General features: G+C 44.6%; 1 protein-coding gene across 2 annotated transcripts; it reads right to left on the bottom strand.

The window, feature by feature from the left end:
• Positions 1-3,648: 3,648 nt before the first annotated feature.
• LOC308591591 (protein RoBo-1-like) lies at positions 3,649-20,654 on the bottom strand. 2 transcript variants are annotated; one of them, XM_081202356.1, is made up of 5 exons: positions 20,325-20,654; positions 9,220-9,339; positions 8,385-8,540; positions 6,713-6,856; positions 3,649-5,663 (listed from the first exon to the last, which is right to left on the bottom strand). In XM_081202356.1, the coding sequence occupies exons 1-5, from the start codon at positions 20,347-20,349 to the stop codon at positions 5,461-5,463; spliced, it is 648 nt and encodes a 215-aa protein (XP_081058482.1). In that variant the 5' UTR covers positions 20,350-20,654; the 3' UTR covers positions 3,649-5,460. The 2 variants fall into 2 exon arrangements, with proteins under 2 accessions (XP_081058482.1, XP_081058481.1); XM_081202355.1 differs by lacking the exon at positions 20,325-20,654 and adding an exon at positions 16,093-16,472.
• Positions 20,655-23,051: the final 2,397 nt, after the last annotated feature.

The following is a 23,051-nucleotide window of genomic DNA, read 5'->3' as shown; positions in this document are numbered from 1 at the left end:
TGAAAATTAGATAAATATAAGGGTGAGGATTTGCTGAACAAATTTGGAAACTGGGATGCAGAAAGGGATGGTACGGGGAAGTCGCTGAAGTAAGGTTTAAGAAAAAAGGATCTGAAATTATACATGTTTGTTTATGTGTTTGTTTGTATGTATTGTTTTGTGTTTATATAAATTGTGAAAAACCAATAAAAAATTTCAAAATATATATATATATACTGTCAAACCTCTGCACCTCCATCTCGCTCAGCGCTGTCAATACTGTTTGGCAATGGCTTTCCAGGGTTTCAGACCTACCTAGAGGTGCTGGGAACTGAATCTGGTACTGCCCACATGCAAACTGTGTCCTTAACCACTGTGCCAAGGAACTTTCCCCATGTAGTGATCAGGTGGGATTACAATGAGGAATTATAACATATGCATCAAGCCATTGTGTCCACGATGAATGCATTGTGTTGACTGGGTTTAATGTATTGCCAAGAATTTCTGATTAAATCCCATAAGATTCTACATTTATGCCATATTTTCTCTACTGTCCATTTTTCTTGCTTGAAAAGTCACGTACACAGCCCAGCTGTCAGCTGCTTCACCAGGTATGCATCTTGGGCTGTGAAAGATAGTGGGCAGCTTCTCTGAAGTAGCCTTTCCCATATGTTAATCTCAGGATGTTGATCTTAGGGCCTGGAAGGTGATAAAGTTTCACAGGAAGGTGATAAAGATGCCTATCTCCTTGCCATCCTTCCATCCTCTCCTGTTTACTCCTCAGTTTCTCCAGTCCTCTTTTATTTACTCTCAGATTATGTATGCATGCTCAGAGTAGTCTTTGTACTTAAAAGAATTTCTTTTGATCTAACTTTGTCCCCACGTGGGGTTTGTTGAAATGCTCAGAAGAAAACTGATTGGTTCTTACAAACACTCTGTAAAAAGTCATTTTGTGAATAAATCCACCTGGGCCAAGGGATGGAGGGACAGATTATTATACACACCCTTCCCAGAGTCTTGCTGGTTCAAGCCGCTGTGTGTATTCTTATCAATCAGAGTTCAATCCTCCCTTTATTTTGGGAGCGCCTCACCCCAACCACAGACTTAACAAACTTTTTTGGGTTTGAAATCTGAAAAGCAAGGCCCACATATTGAAGGTGGGGGCAATTCGTTGTTTTATACTCTTTGTAAACCACTTTGCGTTTCTATTACAATCGAGTGGAGTATAAGTTTTGTGAGGTATTAAATTTAAGTTGGGGGGGGGGATTGTCGAAGGTATCTGACCTGTCCAACTGGGTATAGGGTCATATATAAATTCAATAAATAATAATAATAACCTCCATGCCCATTGGAATGGCCATGTCACATGGCATAGCATCATTCTGAGGGGGGATTCTGCAGAACAATTGGTGTACCTTTCACCTAGGGAGCATGACATAATATGGCAAAGGACCCGCTGGGAAGAGAAAATGGTCCCTACTGAAAAGAGCTCTGCTGTTGCTGTTCTTACTTCAAGATGGCCGCTGGTTTGTCTTACATCCAGCTGGGTAGTGGGGTGTTTAGCTGTAGTTGCCTCAGCTTCTTGTCCCCCTCCCCCACAGCTTTGTTTTAGCTATAATTTTATTTGTGCACCACTTAGAGGTGGCAGTTCATAAATCTTCAAAGAATTTTTTTTAAGGCTTACAAATCAATCACTATACAATGGAACCTTGGTTCCTGAACTTAATCCGTTCTGGGAGTCCATTTGATTCCTGAAACGGTTCAGGAACCAAGGCGCGCGGCTTCCGATTGGCTGCAGAGCTTTCTGCAGCCAATCGAAAGCCGCACCGGACATTCAGCTTCCAAAGAATGGTCGAAAACCAGAACAATCACTTCCAGTTTTTGATCGTTCGGGAGCTGGAACGTTCAGCTCCCAAAGCGTTCAGGAGCCAAAGTTCTGCTGTACGGCTTTGGGCAAATGTTGATAATGCTCTTCTCTATGCCTTTGAGACCCATGAGGTGTCTCAATGTGTCTTTGACACCTGTGAGGTATATTTTCAGGGCCCACCTTACTCCTGTGTAAATTTTCGGTTATGAATTTTCTGAATTTCACACTGTTAATTGTTTAAATTTCTATGTTGCTTCACCTGGCTTTGACCCTTCCCCACAACAGCCTCAACTTCTCCACCCATGCAAAGAAACACCCATGCAAGAGAATGTTGGCCATTTGCTGCTTCATTGTAGAAAATCCAGCCAAACCTTCTCAGTGGAACAGACAGGAAATGGCTTCCTTCCAAGAACTTTATTAATTATGACATAGGCAGCAATCGGTTTTCGCAAATGTCAGCCAAGTGTCACGTTCCAGCAAGTGAACAGAGAAGAAGAAGAGAAGAAGAAGGGTTTGGACTTGATATCCTGCCTCTCGCTCCCCTTAAGGAGTCTCAAAGCAGCTAACAATCTCCTTTCCCTTCCTCCCCCACAACAAACACTCTGTGAGGTGAGTGAGGCTAAGATACTTCAGAGAAGCGTGACTAGCCCAAGGTCACCCAGCAGCTGCATGTAGAGGAGCGGGGACGCGAACCCGGTTCCCCAGATTATGAGACTACCGCTCTTAACCACTACACCACACTGGGCAATCATGGCTGCCCCACAGGAGAGGCGGGGAAGCAGCAGCTCCAAAGGAAGTAGGGAACAGCCCTTAGTCCATTCCCAGAAAAGCAGAACGACATATTCAGATCTGTAAGAACGAGTGGAGCAGTGGCCAACCTGTGGTTCCAACATCATCATGGGTGGCACAATTCCCATCATCCCTCACAACTGGCCATGCTGACTGGGGCTGCTGGGAGTTGGAGTTCAGCAACATGCACAAGAGGAGCCTCAGGCCCAGGGACCAAATGCAGCCCTTTGGGCCTCTTTGCCTGGCCCTTGGGATTCTCCCTAGACCTTTCCCTAGCCACACCCCTCAATGGCCTTGCTTCACCTCCAACTTGAATGTTATGGCCTGGCTGGAATATGCCCTTATACTAACACCGGCTCCCTCGGTCTGAAAGTGAGATGAGCGCCACAACCCCATAGTCGCCTTTGACTGGACTTAATCGTCCAGGGGTCCTTTACCTCTCATAATGACTCTTGCTTGTCTGAATGGACAACAGAGAAGGCTGTGCAATTGTACATTGAAAGTACCCTACCATACAATGGCAATGGCAATGTCAAAAGGGATTCTGTAGAGCACAACAACCAATTAACACACCATTCATCCAAAGTGGGGGGAGGGGCATTGACTTCCAACTGGTGCAGAATTAAACTGTCTCACAGAATGTGAGCTTCCTTGTTTTATTTGTATTCTGCAATGCTTTTGGGAGGCTGGTGTATCAGGAAATACACACTGGCTCTGCAGGTTTGAGAGGCTATTGGTGCGGAAATTGTTTGCTATGTTTCCAGTAGATGCACAGCCTTTCAAACACATTAACTTAGGCCAATAAATTTATGACAGGCTGTGAAGCCATTCTAGTGAGTGGTGGTTTTCCTTTCCTACAGACTGATTTCACTCGGTGTAATACCAGGTGTAAGGAATCAGTGGCACTCCTGGTATGGCAAATATGAGGTATTATCCAACGACACCTGGTGAGTCATAGGTTCCTCATCCCTGCTCGGTGCCCCACCATAAACATAAAATGCACATTTGACAGATTTTCGAGAAAACAGAATCTGGCTGGTATTTCTTTTATTGCTTAAAAAAAATGAAAGTTAACACACATGTAACTTTGACATACACAGAGAAGAGAAGGACAGCATTTCTGCAGTACTGAGTGTGATCTTTGAGCAAATGATGGGCTGCCAGTAGCAGGAGGTTTATATGGATTCTGTTCCTTCATTCCTGCATATCACACCCTTGTGCTGCAATAAATCTACCTTCTGCATAGCCATCCCTTTTCTTAGTCATTGCTTTTTTAAAAAAAATGCAAATATATATATATGTGTATATTCTGCCGATAGCTGAGTTTATGAAAAAGAAGTAAACAGATGCAAAAGTGTGCCTGATATATATATTTCCACCTGATTGGCCAATTTCTTTTATTTCCTTGTTACTAACATTTTGTTTGGGGGAAGGAGAGGCACAGAGCATGCACCACTTTTGTCATGGGAATCTACTACTAAGTGGAATCTAACCCACTTTTCTAGCTTTGCACTTCCTTGGCTGCACATGTTGATTTTCAATATTTGTCCCACCCAGTGATGTCATCAGGGCAAGACATTTGGGAAGAAGCCTGGGGCCTCATACAGTAAAATGAGCAGCAGGGTCCCCAAACACAGTAGGGGTGACTGGCTTTAAAATCTGGTGAGTGAAATGATGCACATTTCCATTAAATCCAAAGCCTATACCTAACTGAACCAACCAGAGATTCTGCCCTTCCTCCAAAGGTATCTCAAGAGGCCCTTTTCCCCTTCATGTTATTGGTATAGCAACCCTGAGAGCAAGGGACTGGCCCAAAGTCACGTTATGAGTTCCATGGCTGTGCAAGGATTTGAACCCAGGTCTCATAAGAAAAGCCCCTGCTGGGTCAGGACAAAGTGTTGTCTACTCCAGCGTCCTTTTCTCACAGTGGCCAGTCAGGTGCCTATGGGTAACCTTGGTCCATGTCCTATGCTCTGTTCATCACACTGGTGCTGGCTCTGATATAGGAGATGAGTTTGTTGACCCTCCGTAGGGCTAAGGTCTCCCCCCCCAATAGTCATTAGCAATGCACCCTACATACAGGGGATAGATGGAGAAGGCCTGGACACAACACAAAGCTCCTTCTTTCAAGGGGTGGTGGGCTTAGGTTGAAGTGAACATTGGCATATGTTGTGGGGCTGTGAAGAGCTTTCTGACCTTACTCAGTCCATAGCATCAGTGAAAGATGTTAGGGCAACATGCAGAAATATTCCGAGAGGGGAAATATAAGTAGGGGTGAGCAAATATGTTGGCTTCAGTTTCTCTTCATTTCTCATTTTTCCAGCCTTAAGTTTAGTTCTCCACATCAGTTCATTGTTGTTGTTGTTTTTAAAAAGGCCTTGTGAAAATTCAGCTGCATTTTATTGCAAATTTCATCCAAATAGACACCCATTTGTCTGCAATTCTGAATAACGTACACATTTTTGCAAAGCAATTTTCCCTTACGTGATGCATTTTGACTGCTGTTTTTACGAATAGGTGCATTTTATGCACATTTCTCCTGAGCGCATGCATCTCGGCACACATTACTGGGCTGGAGAACTTCACTGCAAAATTCAGAGAAGTGCAAAAGCTCGCAGAATGGCTGTGTTTTGGTTTGCTTATTGTTTTGGAATTTGCAAATCAAGTAGGTTCACTTCTAAATGCAAAATGGATTGAATTCCTCTCCTGTTCCTCACTGGAATGGATGTCTGGGGTGGGGAACTGAAGGAAAACTTACAGGAGAGGAAGAAAAAGCAGGAGAGAACCAACAGAAGAAAGTTGTGGGAGGGAAGATATAAAAAGAATCAAGACCAACGGGCAAGAAAGAGTAACCCAGCCAGGGCAGACAGGGCCAGACTATATTGGGAGGGGACTCCTGGTGCACTGCTGCACAGGTTGACCTTGACTTTGACATTGCGGCCAGCAACAAACAGCACGTCGGCTCCCATTTCGCACATGGTCTTGGTGGCGCATCCTGTGAAGGCAACTTGTTGGTGCTTGGATTCCTCTGTAACAAAGGACAGAAAAGTTGAGTGGCGGAATTGCCCAAGCAAAAAGGAGGGTGCAGATTTGCATAGAACTTCCATGTGCTAATTTATAGGTGATGCCTATTTAGAAATCATTCCTATGGCTATGTGATTGCAACATTTTGTTCTAGAATCAATGGGGAGCAAGTTCTCTCCCCCCCCCCAACCTGGTCAGCACAATCTAGAGTTGCTGCATATTGCTTGCTCCTGAAAAGAGCTTCCTGAGAAACTGGTTTCATTCCAAAAACAAAAGCTTGCTGCAATTGACTCTGTTGCCCCATGACGTGTATGTCTGAAAACAGACGTAGGCGGTCCCAGCAAATTGGAGAGGGTATCCACACTTGCCCAATGGCACTGTGGGTGGGAGTATGCAAAGATTGCAAGGGGAGGGTTTTCAAACACATACCAAGTAACCATACCCACCTGCGTGGAGAGCAGGATCTACACTCAACCTAGACTGAAAGCAGCATTTTGAGGATGAGCATGAATGACCCTGTACTGAGAAAAACTGTATTTTTGCGCTACAAACAGCTAAGTGTGTACACAGCCTCAAACTGAAATAGAAATACAATATCACTGTTGTGGGGTAAACTGTCCCCAGGTGACCTCTAGGTTCCACTCAGTCTGCCGTCCAGGTGCTAATTTTGTTGATGGGCAACTTCATGTGAGGCACAAGGAGCTCAGAGCAGTGGCAGCAGCAACACACCTACCCTGCACTGAGCTCCCTCTCAGGAATCAGCAGCAACACTCAGCATTGGGGAGCCAGGTAAGCAACACTGCCCTGCCTTGTGTCACCCTGCCAACCAATTACTCTGCAATTAGGGTGGAGCTAACCTTTCTGTCATCATCTAACCATGGGATACTGGGGTAGCCAATAGGGTGCCCTCCCAACTCCCAATAGCCCTTGCCATCATGGCCATCAGTCAGAGATTATGGAAGTTGTAGTCTACTGACTTTTGGAGGCCATCGCATTGGCTGCCCCGATCTAGCCCAATACCGATTACCCCTCCAGTATTACTTCCCCACTTACCGTTTTTTGCAGTGGTGGCAAAGTGCATGCACTGTGTCAGAGTCCCAGTGCAGGCCAACTCCGTGTTGTTCAGACAAATATCAGAGCCAAAGACAAAGCAAGAATTGCAACGAACGCCGTTAGGCTGCTGTGACGCTTTTTGTACTGTGGATGGAGGAGAGAAAGGGGATGTGATCTCCTGCCACATTCAACATCTCTAAAATCTAGTTTTCTTACATATGATAGAGTAGAAGGAAGCCTTCCTCAAGCTGAGGATGTTTTAGACTACAATTCCCATCAGTTGCGCTGGCTAAGGCTCATACAGCCAATGGGAGTTGTGGTCCAAGACATCTGGAGGGCGCCAGGTTGAGGAAGGATGGAGTTCATGGCACCCTTCTCCACACACAGAAACGTTAGGTTTAATTAGGTTCTACATATAGTGGCGCTGTGGGTTAAACCACGGAGCCTAGGACTTGCCGATCAGAAGGTCAGCGGTTCGAATCCCCACGATGGGGTGAGCTCCCATTGCTTGGTCCCAGCTCTTGCCAACCTAGCAGTTCAAAAGCACGTCAAAGTGCAAGTAGATAAATAGGTACCACTCCGGCGGGAAGGTAAATGGCATTTCCATGCGCTGCTCTGGTTCGCCAGAAGCGGCTTAGTCATGCTGGCCACATGACCTGGAAGCTGTACGCCAGCTCCCTCGGCCAATAAAGAGAGATGAGCACCACAACCCCAGAGTCAGCCATGACTGGACCTAATGGTCAGGGGTCCCTTTACCTTACATATATATTGGCCACACTTCATGAAAAGGGGCAGAGAAAGCGAAGACAGTACATGCATTAGTGTTACCACAGTCAGTATTTTGTCAGTCTTAATATGTAAAACTGTGTTCTTGCCCATTAACTCTTCAAAGCCAGTGAATTTCAGATTGTGCCTAGCTCTGTCCACAATCCACATGCCTTTCAGATTTGGACACGTATATACTGCAAATACGTATTGCAGATATGTATTGCAAATACTTTCATATTTCCCTCAAAAAAAATTAAAAAATAATTATTATTTATTAAAAAGCAATTGGAAAGGACCTTTGCCTTGCCCGTGCTTTCACCATTTTGGTCAACATCTCTAAAGTTAACATAAGAACATAAGAGGAGTCTGTTGAATCGGGCCAGTAGCCCATCAAGTCCAGCATCCTGTTCTCACAGTGGCCAAGCTAAGGATTCGAGAACAAGAGCATTCTCTTCTCCCGTGGTTTCCAGCAACTGGTACTCAGAAGCATTGCTGCCTCTGCCTGTGAGAGAGATAAAATCTTTTCTCCATCAACTTTCTCCATGCTATTTGTAAATGGAAAAGTCCCAAATGCTGCAACCGTTCTTCCCAGAGGAGTCATTCCATCCCCTTTATCATTTACCTTTTCTTAACCTCGTCCAATATCCTTTCTGAGGTGGGACAAACATCCTTGGAATGGTTTTAGAGAACCTCCTTGTGGTTTTCTTTGCAAAGGTGTGCGCCTACATCCGGACCCTGAGCATGACCACATTCTACACAAAAGGACTCAAGATATTCATAGCCTAGAAGGCTTTCCAACTGTACTAGAACTCTGCTCCAAGGTTTAGTGAGCATACCGATTAAACCAGCCCCACACAGAAGTCCTGACCAGTTCCTTTGACACGAGACAACCCCAGTTCCTTACCAATTACATTGTTGACATTACAGCGGTCGGCCCGGCAACAGCTGGAGTTCCAGCGCATGCGAAAATCCCCCGCCACCAGCCCATAGAACTTGTTGCAGAGGCGATCGTCCGAGTTGCATTTCTTTTCATAAGTTGGGTTCTCTATGTCCTGGGACCCTAAGAATGGGAAAGTCTTTTAGACCGAGAAGCCATCCCCTTATCTGTGCATCTGCTTCTCTGAGGTAGAGAAGGATATAGCCCCTTACTGTAACAACTGGACATGGGGAAATAGTTGCGTGTGGTAGTCAATGCTAGTCCTACTCAAAGTAGAGCCATTGAAATCAATTGACATGGCTTAATCAGATCCGTTAATTTCAGTAGGTGTGTTTTGAGTAGAATTTAGCTGGATGCAACTCAAAACTTTCTTTAAAAGGTGGGTCAGGAATCTTTGGACCTCCAGATGGTTCTGAACCACAGCTCCCATCAGCCCCAGCAAGTATGGCCAATGACCAGGGGTGGTGGGGATTGTAGTTCAGCAGCATCTGGAGGGCCTAAGTTTCTTCACACCTGCTTCAAAGCCCCACAGATGTTCCTAAAGACCCTGCACATTGTCGGTAATGGTACACTGCTGGAGCAGAGCAGAATCTCAGAGTGTTTAACTTTAGACAATAAATACTGGGACGTCTCACCACTCGAGAAATTGGGGTGAGGATCATGATACATTTTAAACACAGGAGAATCAGCCTATCTGCGTGTTAAAAACAACAGAGGGACTAGATGTAAACTTTAATGGTTTGTAGCTCTCAGAAGCCTGGCAGCAGAGAAAGGTTAAGGCGCAAACTCACAACCACCCTACCTGTGTCTTCATCCCGGGCAATGGTGATGCAGCTGTTGACTGCGTCAGTGCATTTTTGTGGGGTTGTACTGCAGTTGTAACCTTCAGTGCTGGTGCAGTTGAAGCAGTAGATAGCATCACCTGTGGAACAACAGAGAGGGGAAAGTGCAGCCATTAGGGCTGAGGCTGACAGCAGAACCGTTCAATCACATGCCAACTTCCCCCTGAACCAAAAACTATAAACCAGAAGTGAAACTGGGGTAGAGCTCAAGTTCATCTGAAAATCACACCCTCACAAATCCCAAAGCCTTTCCTTTCTTAGATCCAAAATATATGGGAGATATTATATTAGATCAAACAGGGCCATCTTAAGCATATACGGCGCCGTGGTGAAAGATGTCTGCGGCGACCCCCCCCCCCGGCAACTCCAAAACAAGGGAGAGGGCGGTAGAAAATGTCCTCTGCCTTCCCCACCGCCCTGATCCCCGGCTGTGGCGGTTATCAAGCAGGAAAACGTGCTGGTGGACATGCTCTCCAGAGTCGGGGCGCCCGGGAAGGCTGTGCACCGCCTTCCGCCAGGAAGCAGGAGGAGGACAACGACCGGGAGCAGGGCTGTCTTTAGCAGATGCAGAGGCTTGGGAGGGAAGCAGGGATCGATCTCCTCCTGCGGAGGCTTGGGAAGGAAGCTGCACACCCGCCAGCCATATAGTTGGTGGGGCACAGCTGGTGGGCGTGCAGGGAAAGGGGAGGCTGCCGGCAGATGAAGGTGATCGACTACATGGAATTGGCAGAAATGACTGGCAGAATCCGAGACCAGGGAGAAGAGTTGGTGAAAGAAGACTGGAAGAAATTTAAAGACTATTTACAGAAATATTGTAAAATTAATGAATGTTAGAAGGATGTTGGATAGAAACTAAGTGGTGATCAACTGTAATGCTTTAGGAGATATGAAAAAAAAGGTTTACAAATGGGTAAAAGCTTAATGGTAAGGATTTGCTGAACTAACAAATTGAAGTGGAATACAAAGAAGGGAGGTATGAGGAGGTCTGGGGAAATAAGCGTAAGGAAGATATGTTATGGAAAATTATTTGTTTTTTAACTGTTTTTATGTTGTATTTTGTATTTTGTTTCTTTTTATTTTTCATTTTCACTGTTATACTTTAAAAACTTTAATAAATATATTTGGGGGGGGAAGGGGGAGGCTGCCGGCAAAGCTGCGCAGCTCCTCTACTCGCTAGGGTGTTCCTGAGAGGCCGAGCCCTGGTGCAACGAACCACTAACACCAATGGGAAAGACGGCTCTAAGATCAAATACAAATAGGAGATATATATGGCACAATTATGTGATGGCTTTGAAATATGCACTTTTGACATATTCAGAAGCATTCTCTTCCACATTGTTTCACAGTATCCAGAACTGAAATCGACATTCCAAACCAAGCCTTCTCACCATAGAATACTTGGCTTCTCTCTCTCTCTTTCATTCTCTCACTCACTCACTCACTCACTCACTTGGCTCCACACACCAGGATGTGCTTTATGTGCTGAATTTCTGCTCATTCATCCAGCTATTAAAGGATCATGGACTTTGGCGGAAGAAAGAAGTGTCCTCCCTTTTATTCTTTTTTGAAAAATAGGATATGCCTGAATGGATGACTTGTCAGAGAGGTTAATCACACTAATTAAGCAAGCACACACCCATTCCTTTGCTGCTCAGGAACTTGGTCAAGCCCTGTACCAGGCTGGCTCACCAGCCCCCATGGCTGAACCAAGGATTAGACGACTCATTCTGGATTGAAAAGTTCAAAGGACGTGATGGCAGAAGGTCCCATGCAACCTTCTCTTCGTTTTTTACAGTGCTGTTCCGTGGCAGCACTAAGCCATACAAACCAACAATGCAGGGCACTGCTACATGGTTATATGCACAAGACGAAAAGAAGCTGTATTCGGTCAGTATTAGCCCTTGTATAGATCAACTTGGGTTGCATATCTAATTCAGGGCCTGATCTGGTGCTTGGGATTGGCCCCATTCTGACCCGGGATGGGTTTTTGGAAGACACCTGTGCATGAATTTGTTTTATGTGTGAAGATCAGTGTGCACTGACCAACGCACAGTCTTTGCAGTAAGGCCCTATTCCTTTTTTCTTTCAAATACATTTTTATTAAATTTCCACTTTAAACAACAAACAATAAATTTCCACATTCAGCTATGCAACTCCTTTTCCACCGTTCTGCTGAGCAATGACTTCCCTCCCTCCCGGCCACAGGCTTTCTTTTTCAATCTAGATCTCAAAGTTTCCTGTCCTTTCCAGAAATTCACGTCGTAAGATTTATTTCAGTCCTGCTAATGTCTTCAAACTTCTACAGCTATTACTTATATAGTCAATAAATTTACTCCAATCTCTTTGGAATTTTGTTTCTTCCTGGTTTTGGATCTTGCAGGTCAGTTTTGCCAGTTCCGCATAATCCATCATCTTCATCTGCCACTCCTCCAATGTTGGTAACTCCTGTAATTTCCAATTTGGGGCTAATAAAGTTCTCGCCGCAGTTGTTGCATACATAAATAATTTTGATTTGCCTTTGCAATTTCCTCTCCCATCAAGCCCAGCAGTAAGGCTCTATTCTGACGGTATGAGTGTCACGATGACCGGTAGATTCTTATTTGCTGTAGCCTTCATCCACCTTCACAGCCATTGTAACATACCACTTGTTATCTTTCATCTGTTCTGCCTTTGAGGACTTCTTGGATCATTCTTTGTCTAGCTCCTCCCTTTTGACCTTACAGTCTTGGGTGACCCTGTTGGGAGTACGAGACTCCTGACAGCTTCGCTCACATGGGCCATAGGAATGTGCAAGGCCACTCACCATGACAAGGTGATGATTGAGACCTGGGATAATCCACTGAATTCTGGGTCAACCTGAATCAGCTCAATTTAATTCAGGATCCAAGCTTTGGTCGGAGAACTTTCACAGCTCTAATATCAACATGAGAGCAAAGAGTAGGCCTGCAAGAAGTAGCACTGCCCTCAAAGTTTCCTGTTCCTTCTATTCTCACACCTGCAAATGCAGGTGGGCACTGAGGGATGGCAAGGAGCTTAGTGCTTTTAGCAGCTGCGTGGCAGGCCAAAATTCAACAGGTTCAGCCTTTCTAGTTCAGAAATACAAACTGTGTGGGAAGCTTCACCCATTTACATTCTGCCTGTCAGACACTTTGTTACCTGTAAGGCCACTGATTTGGTTTTGGTGCCCTCCACTCCACCCGAATAAGAGGACGCCGATTTGCATCCTGCGCAAATTTTATGCAAATCTGTGCCCTCTTTCGTAAGTGGACTGGAGGACCCAACCCACAGTATTGGACCCACAGAAGTTTATGCCACACAAAATCCAGTTGCCTTTAAGAAGCCGCAAGGTCAGTGTTGGCTCCAGGTTTTGGAGGCTCCTTCGGCAAAAGACACACTGTGGAGGACTTCACAGGCTCTCAAATTTTAGCAGTGCCCTGTGTGGTGCTAAAATTCAGCATGCGCCCACCCCACTGCCTCTCGCATTCTACAGCATTGTTGTGGCACTCCCTGTAGCACCCAGTGTGGCCAAAAATGTCGTAACACCCTAAAACCACCTCTGACACCCACCCATGTGGCCTTCCTTGCTGCAGGAAGTACAGAGTAGGTCTCTCACCAGTGAGGCCCGTTACTGAGGCATGGACCCTCAGCAGATGCCTGACCATCAGCCACACTTGAGAGTCTTCATTGCATTTGCTGCAACAGCTTAACGCTGCTCCCCATCTAAACTCTGATAAGGTGCAGCGTTACTTAGGCTGGGAGCAAAAAGTTTTGCTTCGGTGGAAAAGTCCATGAAGCCAGAGGCTGAAACATGGCAATCTTTGTACCTGCATGTGTATAGCAGATCTTATCTGTTCTTAGTTTTAGAAATTCTTCTACCCTGCAACTGAACCGGGATGGAGGTTAGAAAAAGAGCACGTAGAAAGCAAGGGAAGGCCTGCTCTTTACACAATAGGAAATGCACAGAGAGGTAAGAAACAGGATAGGGTGCCACCTTATGCTCCATGTCATAAAAATAGTGGAGCCAGCACCACACCACCACCACTGACTTCTATGTGAATTGAGCTGATATGTGATTGAAATGTCTATACATAAGCCCTTGTCAGTCTGTCGTCTTGAGGAAGGGCCATAGCTCAGTGGTCAAGCAATTGTCACTGAGCTATGGGCTTTCCTCAAGGTTCACTTGAACCAAGGTTGCAGGTTCAATCCCTGGTATCTCCAGGCAGGGCTGGCAGATAACCCTGTCTGAAATCCTGGTGAGCCTATGCCCATGGTCTGACTCCTATGTTAAGGTGGATTCCTTCCCAGGATGCAGGGAGGAAGAAGGGGGACCCTACATGCTAGCCATGCCCCAAATGCCTCCATCCCAGCTGACAGCACTCTTGACATTTGCCCATTAAGCAGGAAGATCTGGTAGGGGAATCTTTGGGCACCTACAGACTGCCAGTATTTTGTAGGAAATATGCAGACACATGGCAGGAAATTTAGAACCAAGCAATCGAAGAGGAATAAGGTGCTCTGTCACCCTAGCACATGGGTAGGCAAACTCAGGCCCGGGGGCCAGATCTGGCCCAAGCGCCGCCTAAATCCGGCCCATGGACGTTCCAGGAATCAGCGTGTTTTTACACGAATAGAATGTGTCCTTTTATTTAATATGCATCTCTGGGTTATTTGTGGGGCAGAGGAATTTGTTCTTTTTTTTTCTTTCCAAAATATAGCCCGGCCCCCCACAAGGTCTGAGGGACAGTGGACCAGCTCCCTGCTGAAAAAGTTTGCTGACCCCTGTGCCAAGCACAACATATCCACATTCAATCAATCCTTCTCCATAGGGAAAGCTGGGAACTGTAGCTCAGGGAAGGAAATAGGGGTCCCCTTGCAACACCCTTAACAAGCTACAACTCCCTGAATTATTTTGGGGGATCCACAACTGTTTAAAGTAGCATCATAGTGCTTTAAATGTGTGGTATAAATGTGGCCATGGTCAAAGCATTGCTTAAGCTTTGGGCAAGTAAACCAGGATGAAAGCAAAATAAATGGTCCTTTGCACATCCTGATAAATGTGCAATCCATCATGCACACAGGAAATCCACCTTCAAACATCCCTGTTCAATGCACAAAGGTAACCTGCATTACAACACTTCTCCCACCATATGCTAAAGGTGAACACATGAATAAGGCCCTAGTGTTGGAAAGTTACCAGTCCCTCCTTCTGTGCCTTTAATAGCTCCTTGGTCTGCAGGCAATAGCAGCTGATAAGCCTTATCCCTTTGCCTTCAAAAGCACCTGCTGGATTCTGTTGAGCAGATAGCTGTTAACGACACAGGAGCATGACACAGTGTATTCTCCCTGGTTAGTTGGCAACCCTCTCTCTTGAATCTTCACAATTTTTTAAAATGTTGGTGTGCCCCCCCCCATTTGCTTAGAAATGAGATATAGTTTCTTGCAAACAAATGCTGAACAACTCTAAACCTAAGAAGCCTGGGAACTGCAATTTGTTACAGGTGCCAAGAGTTGCCAGGAGACCCCTATTCCCCTCACAGAACTACAATTTCCAGAGCTTCCTGGAGAAAGGGACTGATTGTTAAACTACTCTGAGTACTGTATTTCTGTGAGTGAAATAGGAGTCACCCCTACAATTCCCAGGATTCTCTGTGGCGAAGCAATGGCTGGTTAATGTGGCATGATACTGCTTTGAATGTACAGTGCAGACGGGACCCCAATGTAGCTTAAATAAAACAAGAATGGTTAAATTCTTTTTTTCCCCTTTTTTGTGGCACCGGAGTGTTTAAAATGTTTCACAACTATTATCGTAATTGTCCTTAAAACACCCCAGCATGGGAGGGCTGCCAGATTTTCCACCAGTGCTGCTCCTGTCCCTTTCAACAGTAGCCTGACATTGATAAATTAAACAAACAAAGTCTTTCCTACTTGTTTGGCTCCGTGCCAGGAAATAAGCTTCACTTAGTAAATGTCTGCATGTCAGGCTGTTACTACACCTTGCTAGCACATTTGCAAAGCTAAGCAGGGTCCGGTATGGTTTCAGATTGGATGGGGGACTGCATGTGGAGATTCCTGCATTGCAGGGGGTTGGAACAAATGACCCACAAGGTCCCTGATGATTCTATAAGGCATGGCAGAAAGCCAGATTAAAAAGATGGCAACCCTTTCCTTTTCTGTGGGTCATTATGCACATACTGAAATGGAACTGAGAGCATGGACTCTTCCACACTCCTAGACAGCTGCCTTAGACAGTTTCCTTATGGCTAACTGTGTTGAGCCACAGCAGAGAATTACCACTGCTATCGCTCATTCTGTTCCATTCCCACAATCCTTCAAGCAGATTATTACCTTCACCCACTAAGCCTGTATCAAAAGTACAGGGTCAAAGTACAACCTTTCTCAACTAGCGTTGCCAACTGGCCAGGGAAAACGACTCCGGCTTGCTCCTACGCCTTCATGGGGAGCAGGATGTGAAGCTCCCCACTCCCCACAAACATTCAACACCTTCTAATCACTAAAGGGGGAGCCAGTCCCAAAATAGGCAACCCTAGCCAGGCACTCGGTAGGCAAGTACAGCGCAGGCACACATTTTGAGAAACCGGAGATGGAAATCTGGAACCAACCTGCAGCTGTAACAGAAACTTGCGTGATCAAATCACCCCTGCAGGAATGCTACCGAACTCTTAACGGTGCAGGAGTCCTGCAATAGGCCAACCTACCACCCAGAGAATTCACACTTGGAGGAAACTGGGGTCCTTTAATTTTGAGGGGCCAGTAGTAACCCCTTCACCGCTAGGGGAGACTCTCTGCAAAGATCAATCCGGACCGTGACTTACCTGTAGCCAACAGAGCCAACAGGAAGGGAAGAGCCAAGAGAGACATGGTGCCGCAAAGTGGAATCGCCTCTGCTTTCGGGAACCTGAGCCAGAAGCCACCTGTCCTCTGGGGAGTTTATACAGCTGGGACTGGGAGGGACAGGGTTGTGTTACTCCGAGGGCACAGAGCTGGGTTGAGCAACAGTGTGCTTTTGTGATGCCCTGGGCAAAACCAGCCTTGGCCTTTCAAGTTGTCAAGCTGCCCCTCCCATCTTTCCTCTTCACTTCCCTGAAGGCTTCTCTTCTTTTAGATGCCAGCATCCAATGTAATTTCTGTAAATCGTACCTCCCTTATTAAATCCTTTACATCCACCCTCATAATGCGTCACTCTAAGGAGGTCACATTTACTATCTGCTTCCCGCCCCCCTTCAAAAAGTCAGATTAAAACAGAATGCATGCTTAATGCTTGTCCTTCACTGCTTAATGCTGTTGTGTAACACCCAAGGAATGCCTTTTTCATTATTGTCTCATTAGACAAGCTGTTGCAAGTGAGTAGAAAGAAATCTTCCTTCTTAGACTTTCCAAAATGAGTGCTGGTGTTTGCTGCAGTGCCACACTCTCACACAAATTAGCAGGTTCCTGAGACAGCACAGCACCAAAAGATGGATATGTGGAGTTTGGTGGTTATAGGGTCCCAATTTACATCAGAGGAATGCTGGAGAGTATGACATGGAGCGTGTTAGGGTTGCCTGCTTTTTTCAGCAGGCCTCTGTAGATGTGCCTCTAAAAGCAGCTTGGCGTACAGACCTTAGCAGGAGCCATTGGGCTACAATAGTCGTAGTTTTGTGATTTCTCTGAGCCGCTTGATTTTGTTTGGCCCCTCTCATTTTCATTTTTTTTTTAAAAAAAATATTTATTAATTTAAAATAAATACATTTATGAGAAAACAGGTGTACATGCAAGTAAACAAATATACAATCAAACAAACAAATAACAGAAAAATCAAACAAATCACCATCACTATAAGATACAAGATTAATATAATTGTCATCATATATACTCCTGATACTGAACACAATTATAAAACTTATAGAGAAGAAATTTAAAACTGACTTCCAGTTAATCTCACTGTACTTTATCTATCCATTACTTTATACCGCACAGTTACATATTTCTTATATAATTTCTTTTTACCTCCCTACTAACTCATATTTATATAATACAGGGATCAGTCTAATTCTACCAAGATGTTTCCTTTTATTCCGTAGTTTGCTAAATATTCTTTAAAGATTCCCCAATCCTTACAGACTTTTTGTTTTGATTGGCCTCTTACTCTTCCTGTCGCTTTTGCAAGCTGCAGATATTCTACCATTAGGATTTGCCAATCTTCTGTGTTGGGTATTGTTGTGTTTTTCCAATTTCTTGCTACTAAAATTCTGGCCGCCATTATTCCGTACATGAACAATGTTCTTTTCGATTTCCCTATTTCTTTTGGCAAAATGCTTAATAAAAATATTTCTGGCCTCTTTTTGAATGTTAATTTAAATAATTTTTTTAAGTTCTTCATATATATTATTCCAAAAAACACAAATATCTGTACATTTCCGCCACATATGCAAATAAGACCCAATTTCTTTATTACATCTCCAACATATAGGTGATCTGTTCTTATACACTTTAGCAAGTTTTTCTGGAGTTTGATGCCATGTATACATCATCTTCATTGTGTTTTCCCTGAGATTGTAGCATGACCCCTCTCATTTTCAACACTGCAGACACAGATGGGCAGTCATTGCCAAGCTGCATTTCATACACCCAGTTCTTCTCTAGGGAAAATAAATCTTACAAATTCCATGCACTGCACGGAGTCATGAGCCAAAACAATCAAATCATGTTCCCATCACCCAACATATTAATCTCTTTTAATCCACTGACAAGGTGCTGAATCAGAGTCCCCCAAAGCTGGCACCACTCCTTTCTGAGACTCACATTCTTCACTGCACTGTTTATGCCAGCTCACTGCAAAGAGCTTGGATTAGAGAGCGCACAGCCAAACAATGGAATGCACTCCTGCAAGTTTGACATGAGGAGGATAATGTTATCAGTGGCTACTAGCCACAATGGCTATTCTCGGCCTTCACGGTCAGAGGCTGTAATTTTAATGAATACCAGTTCCTGGGAATTGCAGGTAGGCAGAGTGCTGCAAAACCATCAACTGCCCCAGAAAAACCAGAACATCCCATTTTTGTGCGAGAGTACAGTGGCCTTACTCTCGCACGATTTCAAGCTGAGATCTCACCCCGAAGAAAGCATTTTTTGGGTCCACGATCTTATACATGGCACCCCAAAACATGTGCTTTAGCGCACCACACCGCACCCCCCAAAAAACTTTTTCTGGGTCCACAATTTTGTGCAGGTCACGTGACACGGATTTTGGACCTAGAAGACGGTGTGCCAGATTTGGATTGTGTCGTGTTGGAGAGTATGAATGCTGATGTGCTCAAGTTCCGCTTGCTGGTATCCCAAAGGCATCTGATTTACCGAAGTGATTGGCCCTTTGATTTAATAAAAAAATACCTTCATGGCCAAGCTTTGTGAGACCACCTGAACTCTCTTCATCAGGCTGGTTGAAGCCAGAAGATGGGGTGGAGGTATTGAGTGGGTGGGGACTGGTTTTCTATTGAAGGCATAACGTCGGCCTTGGTCAACCCAGTTTTGTTTTGTTACATCGTCTTAGAGCTTATCCCCACTTGCCTTTTGCCCCACTCTTTCTGTGCTTTAATATTTCCATGTCCAAGCGGTGTTGTTGGTTTGTTTCCTTTTGGTTTTGCCCCAGAGCTTTGTGTGTCGAGGTCCCCAGGTCACCCCCAATAAAACACAATTCACACATAATTTTTGTTTAAGGTTTTTGGCATAATTTTGGCCACAACTTTATATAAATACACAAATGTGAGTGGTTGCTTAGGCACTGGTTAAGACTGTCTGTCCCCCGACCCGGGACAGAACTGACTTCCGGATTCCAGCGAAAGCCAGTAAGGGAAAACAATATTGGGGAGAAGATGGAGCTGAACCCCAGGCCCTCACTTCTCCCCACATGCTCCCAGGGGCTTGCGCGGCCCAATTCCCATTCCAGGGATTTGGACAAAAACATGGTGAGCCCCTGGATTCCTTTAACAGAATTCCTTTGCTGCAGCAGCATTGGAGGGGCAGGCACAGCCAATCCTTACCTCTCCACCCACCAATTTTTTAACCAATGCCTAACCGCAACCTCACAAGTTGTGATGATTTGCTACGCAGTAGGCAAAAACTAAATGGCACCAGCCAATCAGCCAGATGGACAAAATTCCTACCAGGCCCCCGCACCAAGGCGAACGACCCCATGACAGGCATAGCAAGGTCAATGCAACAACCCCTTACTCAAGGGCGGGTGGGCGGGTGATCCGGTGGTCACAGCGAAAGAGAAAGCTCCAAGCTGCGAGCCCCGCAATATAAAACCTCTGATCCGTCCCCGACAATTGGCAACATCAAATTTACCCCAGCAACCCATACATCCAATCACTGCCTAGGGCGAACTAAATGTTTCTGCCCGGCAACAGGGGATGGCCTGTTAGACCCCACCGCAACACGTGCTCTCTTTTTAAGGAGAACACGCTTTCCCCCACAAAAACCTGCTCTTTAAAGCTGAATTGATGCAAACATTTCTTCCGGTTTTGTGTGGACTGCCATTTGCTCCGATTGGGCTTTAAAGAGCGGGTTTTCATAGGGAAACCTCCAGAGCAAAGTAAGGGGGGGTGCTTGGACACCGAGCTTTAAATCTGTGCCTGGAAAAAGCAGAGGAAAGGTAAGCATGAGCCATTTCAAAGGGCACAAGACAGCATATTGGTCTCCCAAATTTGAAGGCTGCCCTGCAACGTGACCCAATGAACAGACTGTTCCATCAGGGCTCAAGAGAAGTCTGAGTTCTTTTCAGATGATGAAACATAAGCCTTTCGTCTCTGACAGCTCCAGATGAAGCCACCCCTCCCCAATAAAGCAGCGGTGCAGAAGATAACCAAGAATCTGGGTGGACCAGTCCAACCAGAAAGATTATTCTATACCAGTCTGGGCAAATCAAGGTCGAGTCTGCAAGGTGGATGGAAGAATCTGATTCCTTGGGGTTCCTGTTCTATGTGGGGCTTCAATGGAAAGCGGGGGCGTGCAATCCGCTTTTAAAAGTTAGAGCAGACTCACATAACAGAAGAAAGAGTCTTACAGAACCTTGGTAGGCTTTTGAACATGCAGCCCTGCTTTCCCCTGCATTTGGAGTAGTCTGTGCTCACCAGAGCTTGGCAGGAAACTGCGAGCTGGAGGTGAGTTTCTCCCGTACGCTCAGAAAGTAGATTAGTTCCAGCAGAAACTCCCAGCGTGCAAGAATATAATTCAGCCCAATCCACCTTTCTCGTCTCACATGCATTACAAACCTTCTCTCACCCGTTTTGGCTAGAAGCTGTTGATGAGGCTGGGTTAACCTTTGGGCAAAAAAAGAGCCCATCGTTTTCCTGGCTTGGGAGATGCAAGCTATATACACCCGTGACATCAGCTTGAGTTGCTCAGGTATGTTTTCCTCTGGGCAGCTGAGAAGTCACCCTCTAATAAGAACCTAAGGCTAGCGATGCTGGATAGGCCATGGAGCATCAAAGTCCAGCATCCTGTTCTGGGAATCCCACAAGCTGGACCACAAGAGCCCTCTCCCTTCCTGCGGTTTCCAGCAACTGGTATTCAGAAGCATTTTCATCTGCGTTTTTTAATATGTGTCTAGATTCCAAGCAAGATTGTTGATTGCACAAAATTGGAAGACTGGAGAAATACCAACCAAAGCACAATGGCAAGAGAAGTTGATGAACTATGCAGAACTGGCAAAAATGGCAGACAGACTAAGAGAAAAAGACAACAGTGGCTTTGAAAGAGAATGGGAACCATTTATGTTATACTTGCAGAAACAAAGAAAGTCGATAGTCTTGATGGCAGGATTTAAATAAACATTCACACTATTAGTATTAGAAAATGTTTAGAAGATACAGAAACATTATGATGTATTTACTTTTACTTTTATGTCTTTTGGTTTGATGTTATGTTATTAATAACTTTTTCTGTTAGGAGGTAGCAAAGTGGGTGAAAGGAGAAACAAACCAGAAGCGGAAGTTGGGGGGAGCCTAGGAGGGGAGGGAGGAAGGAATACATAGTAAATGTTAAGAATTTGAGATGTATGTAATGAATGAAAAAGGAAAATGAATAAAATTTAAATATATATTAAAAAAGATTCCAGCCCGGGATCCCTACAGCTCCCTCCTATAGAAGTGAGTTCCATAGTTTAACTTTGCACTCTTCCTCCTTTGATCACTGAGACAATGACACCACTGGGTGTCTGCATTAGGCAAGTTTCCTTCTAATACTCCTCTCTATCCTGCATTCAAACAAGCAAAAGGCATTATCTGAGTTCAAGGATACCGTACTTTTCCGTGTATAACACACACACACAAACACACACACACCCAATTTTTGGGGACTCAAAATTAAGAAAATGGGGGGGAGAGACCCCCCAAAGTTGTTGAACATTTTGGAGGAGGATTGCACAGAATTGTTGGGCTTTTTTTAGGGAGGATTGTAAGTTACAACTGTAACTACAAGAAGTTTTGTAAGGGGAACTATATGAAATATTGCAGAAAAGATTTATGAGAATGGATTTTAAATTATGGATTATTAAAAGTAATAGTTAGGATAATAAATGTAAGATTAAGAGATGAGGTTTGAAAATCATTAGAGGCGGTTGATGGAAGTCTCAGGCTAAAATAGCCAAAATGTTGCATAAGACGGGATGAGATGATATGATATGTTCTGTTTGGAAAATATATGTACAAACTAATAAAAATGTATATTAAAAAAGGAAAAGAAAACAGCCTTTGCAGCAGCCACCAATAACAATCTCCAACTCGCAGCAGTAACCTATCCCATTGCCCAACAATGCACTACCCATGTATAAGACAACCCCTAATCTTGAACATGATTTTGGAATTAAAAAACAGTCTTATACACGGAAAAGTACAGTACATTCTGACCAGGTTAAAAAAAGCAGGGTGTGAATTAAACCAGTGAGGGATGTGACCTGGGGAAAGACCAGGGCTGGATTAATGATTAAGCAAAATAAGCCTGTGCTTAGGGCATCAAGGGAAGGGGGGGGCACCACAAAAATTTTCCATTGCCAGATTTTTAACATCAGTGGTCACAAATTGTTCATTTTCTCAGTTGAAGTATATGTAAAGAAAATCCTAACAGAATAACTATGCAGCAAGGCAGGCTTGGTGCCTTATCTCTACTCAGTATAGAAGCAGGTGTGTTTTGTAAGATTAGCTTTGAGGATCTGACCAAAGACTTTGCAATTAGAAAAAGTAGGAGAGAAAAAATTCAAGTATAAAGAAAATGGGAGTATACCAAAACAAACATTATTTTCCATCATGCTGTAGGTTTTGTTTCATTTCAAAAAAACAAAATTTTATTTTAAGGTTTATCGATGTTTTATATTTTGAATTAGATATAGATGGAGGCACCAAAATCTTTTAAGTGCTTAGGGACTCAAAGGTCTTAATCTAGCTCTGGGAGAGACCCAATGGCCAGACAGAGAGGCCTGGGGGGCTGCATTTGGGGCCAAGGCCTGAAGTTCCCCACTCTGCTCCCTGGTTGTGGCTTAGGAGTAGAGTCTGATGTTCTGTTAATTCTTTGCTGAATCCTGTGACTCCTTAAATATGATGCAAACACACACACACTCCCTACAGCTCATAACTATTCCTATGCATTGCTCTTCCTACAGATTCAGCAAGATTTCCCTTCCTTAGTCAAAGAAATAAGAAAAAAGTAAAACCTGAATCCTTCCTGTTGTGTGGGTGGCAGGCTAGTCCTGCGACAATAGCAAGAAAGAGAGACAGAGTTTTAAAATCTTCTTTCT

The sequence above is a fragment of the Podarcis bocagei genome, assembly GCF_964188305.1.
Source record: "Podarcis bocagei genome assembly, chromosome: 7".
In the NCBI taxonomy this organism is placed as follows: domain Eukaryota; kingdom Metazoa; phylum Chordata; class Lepidosauria; order Squamata; family Lacertidae; genus Podarcis; species Podarcis bocagei.
Note: the sequence above shows the minus strand (reverse complement) of the source record. Positions and strands in the feature narration are given on the sequence as shown.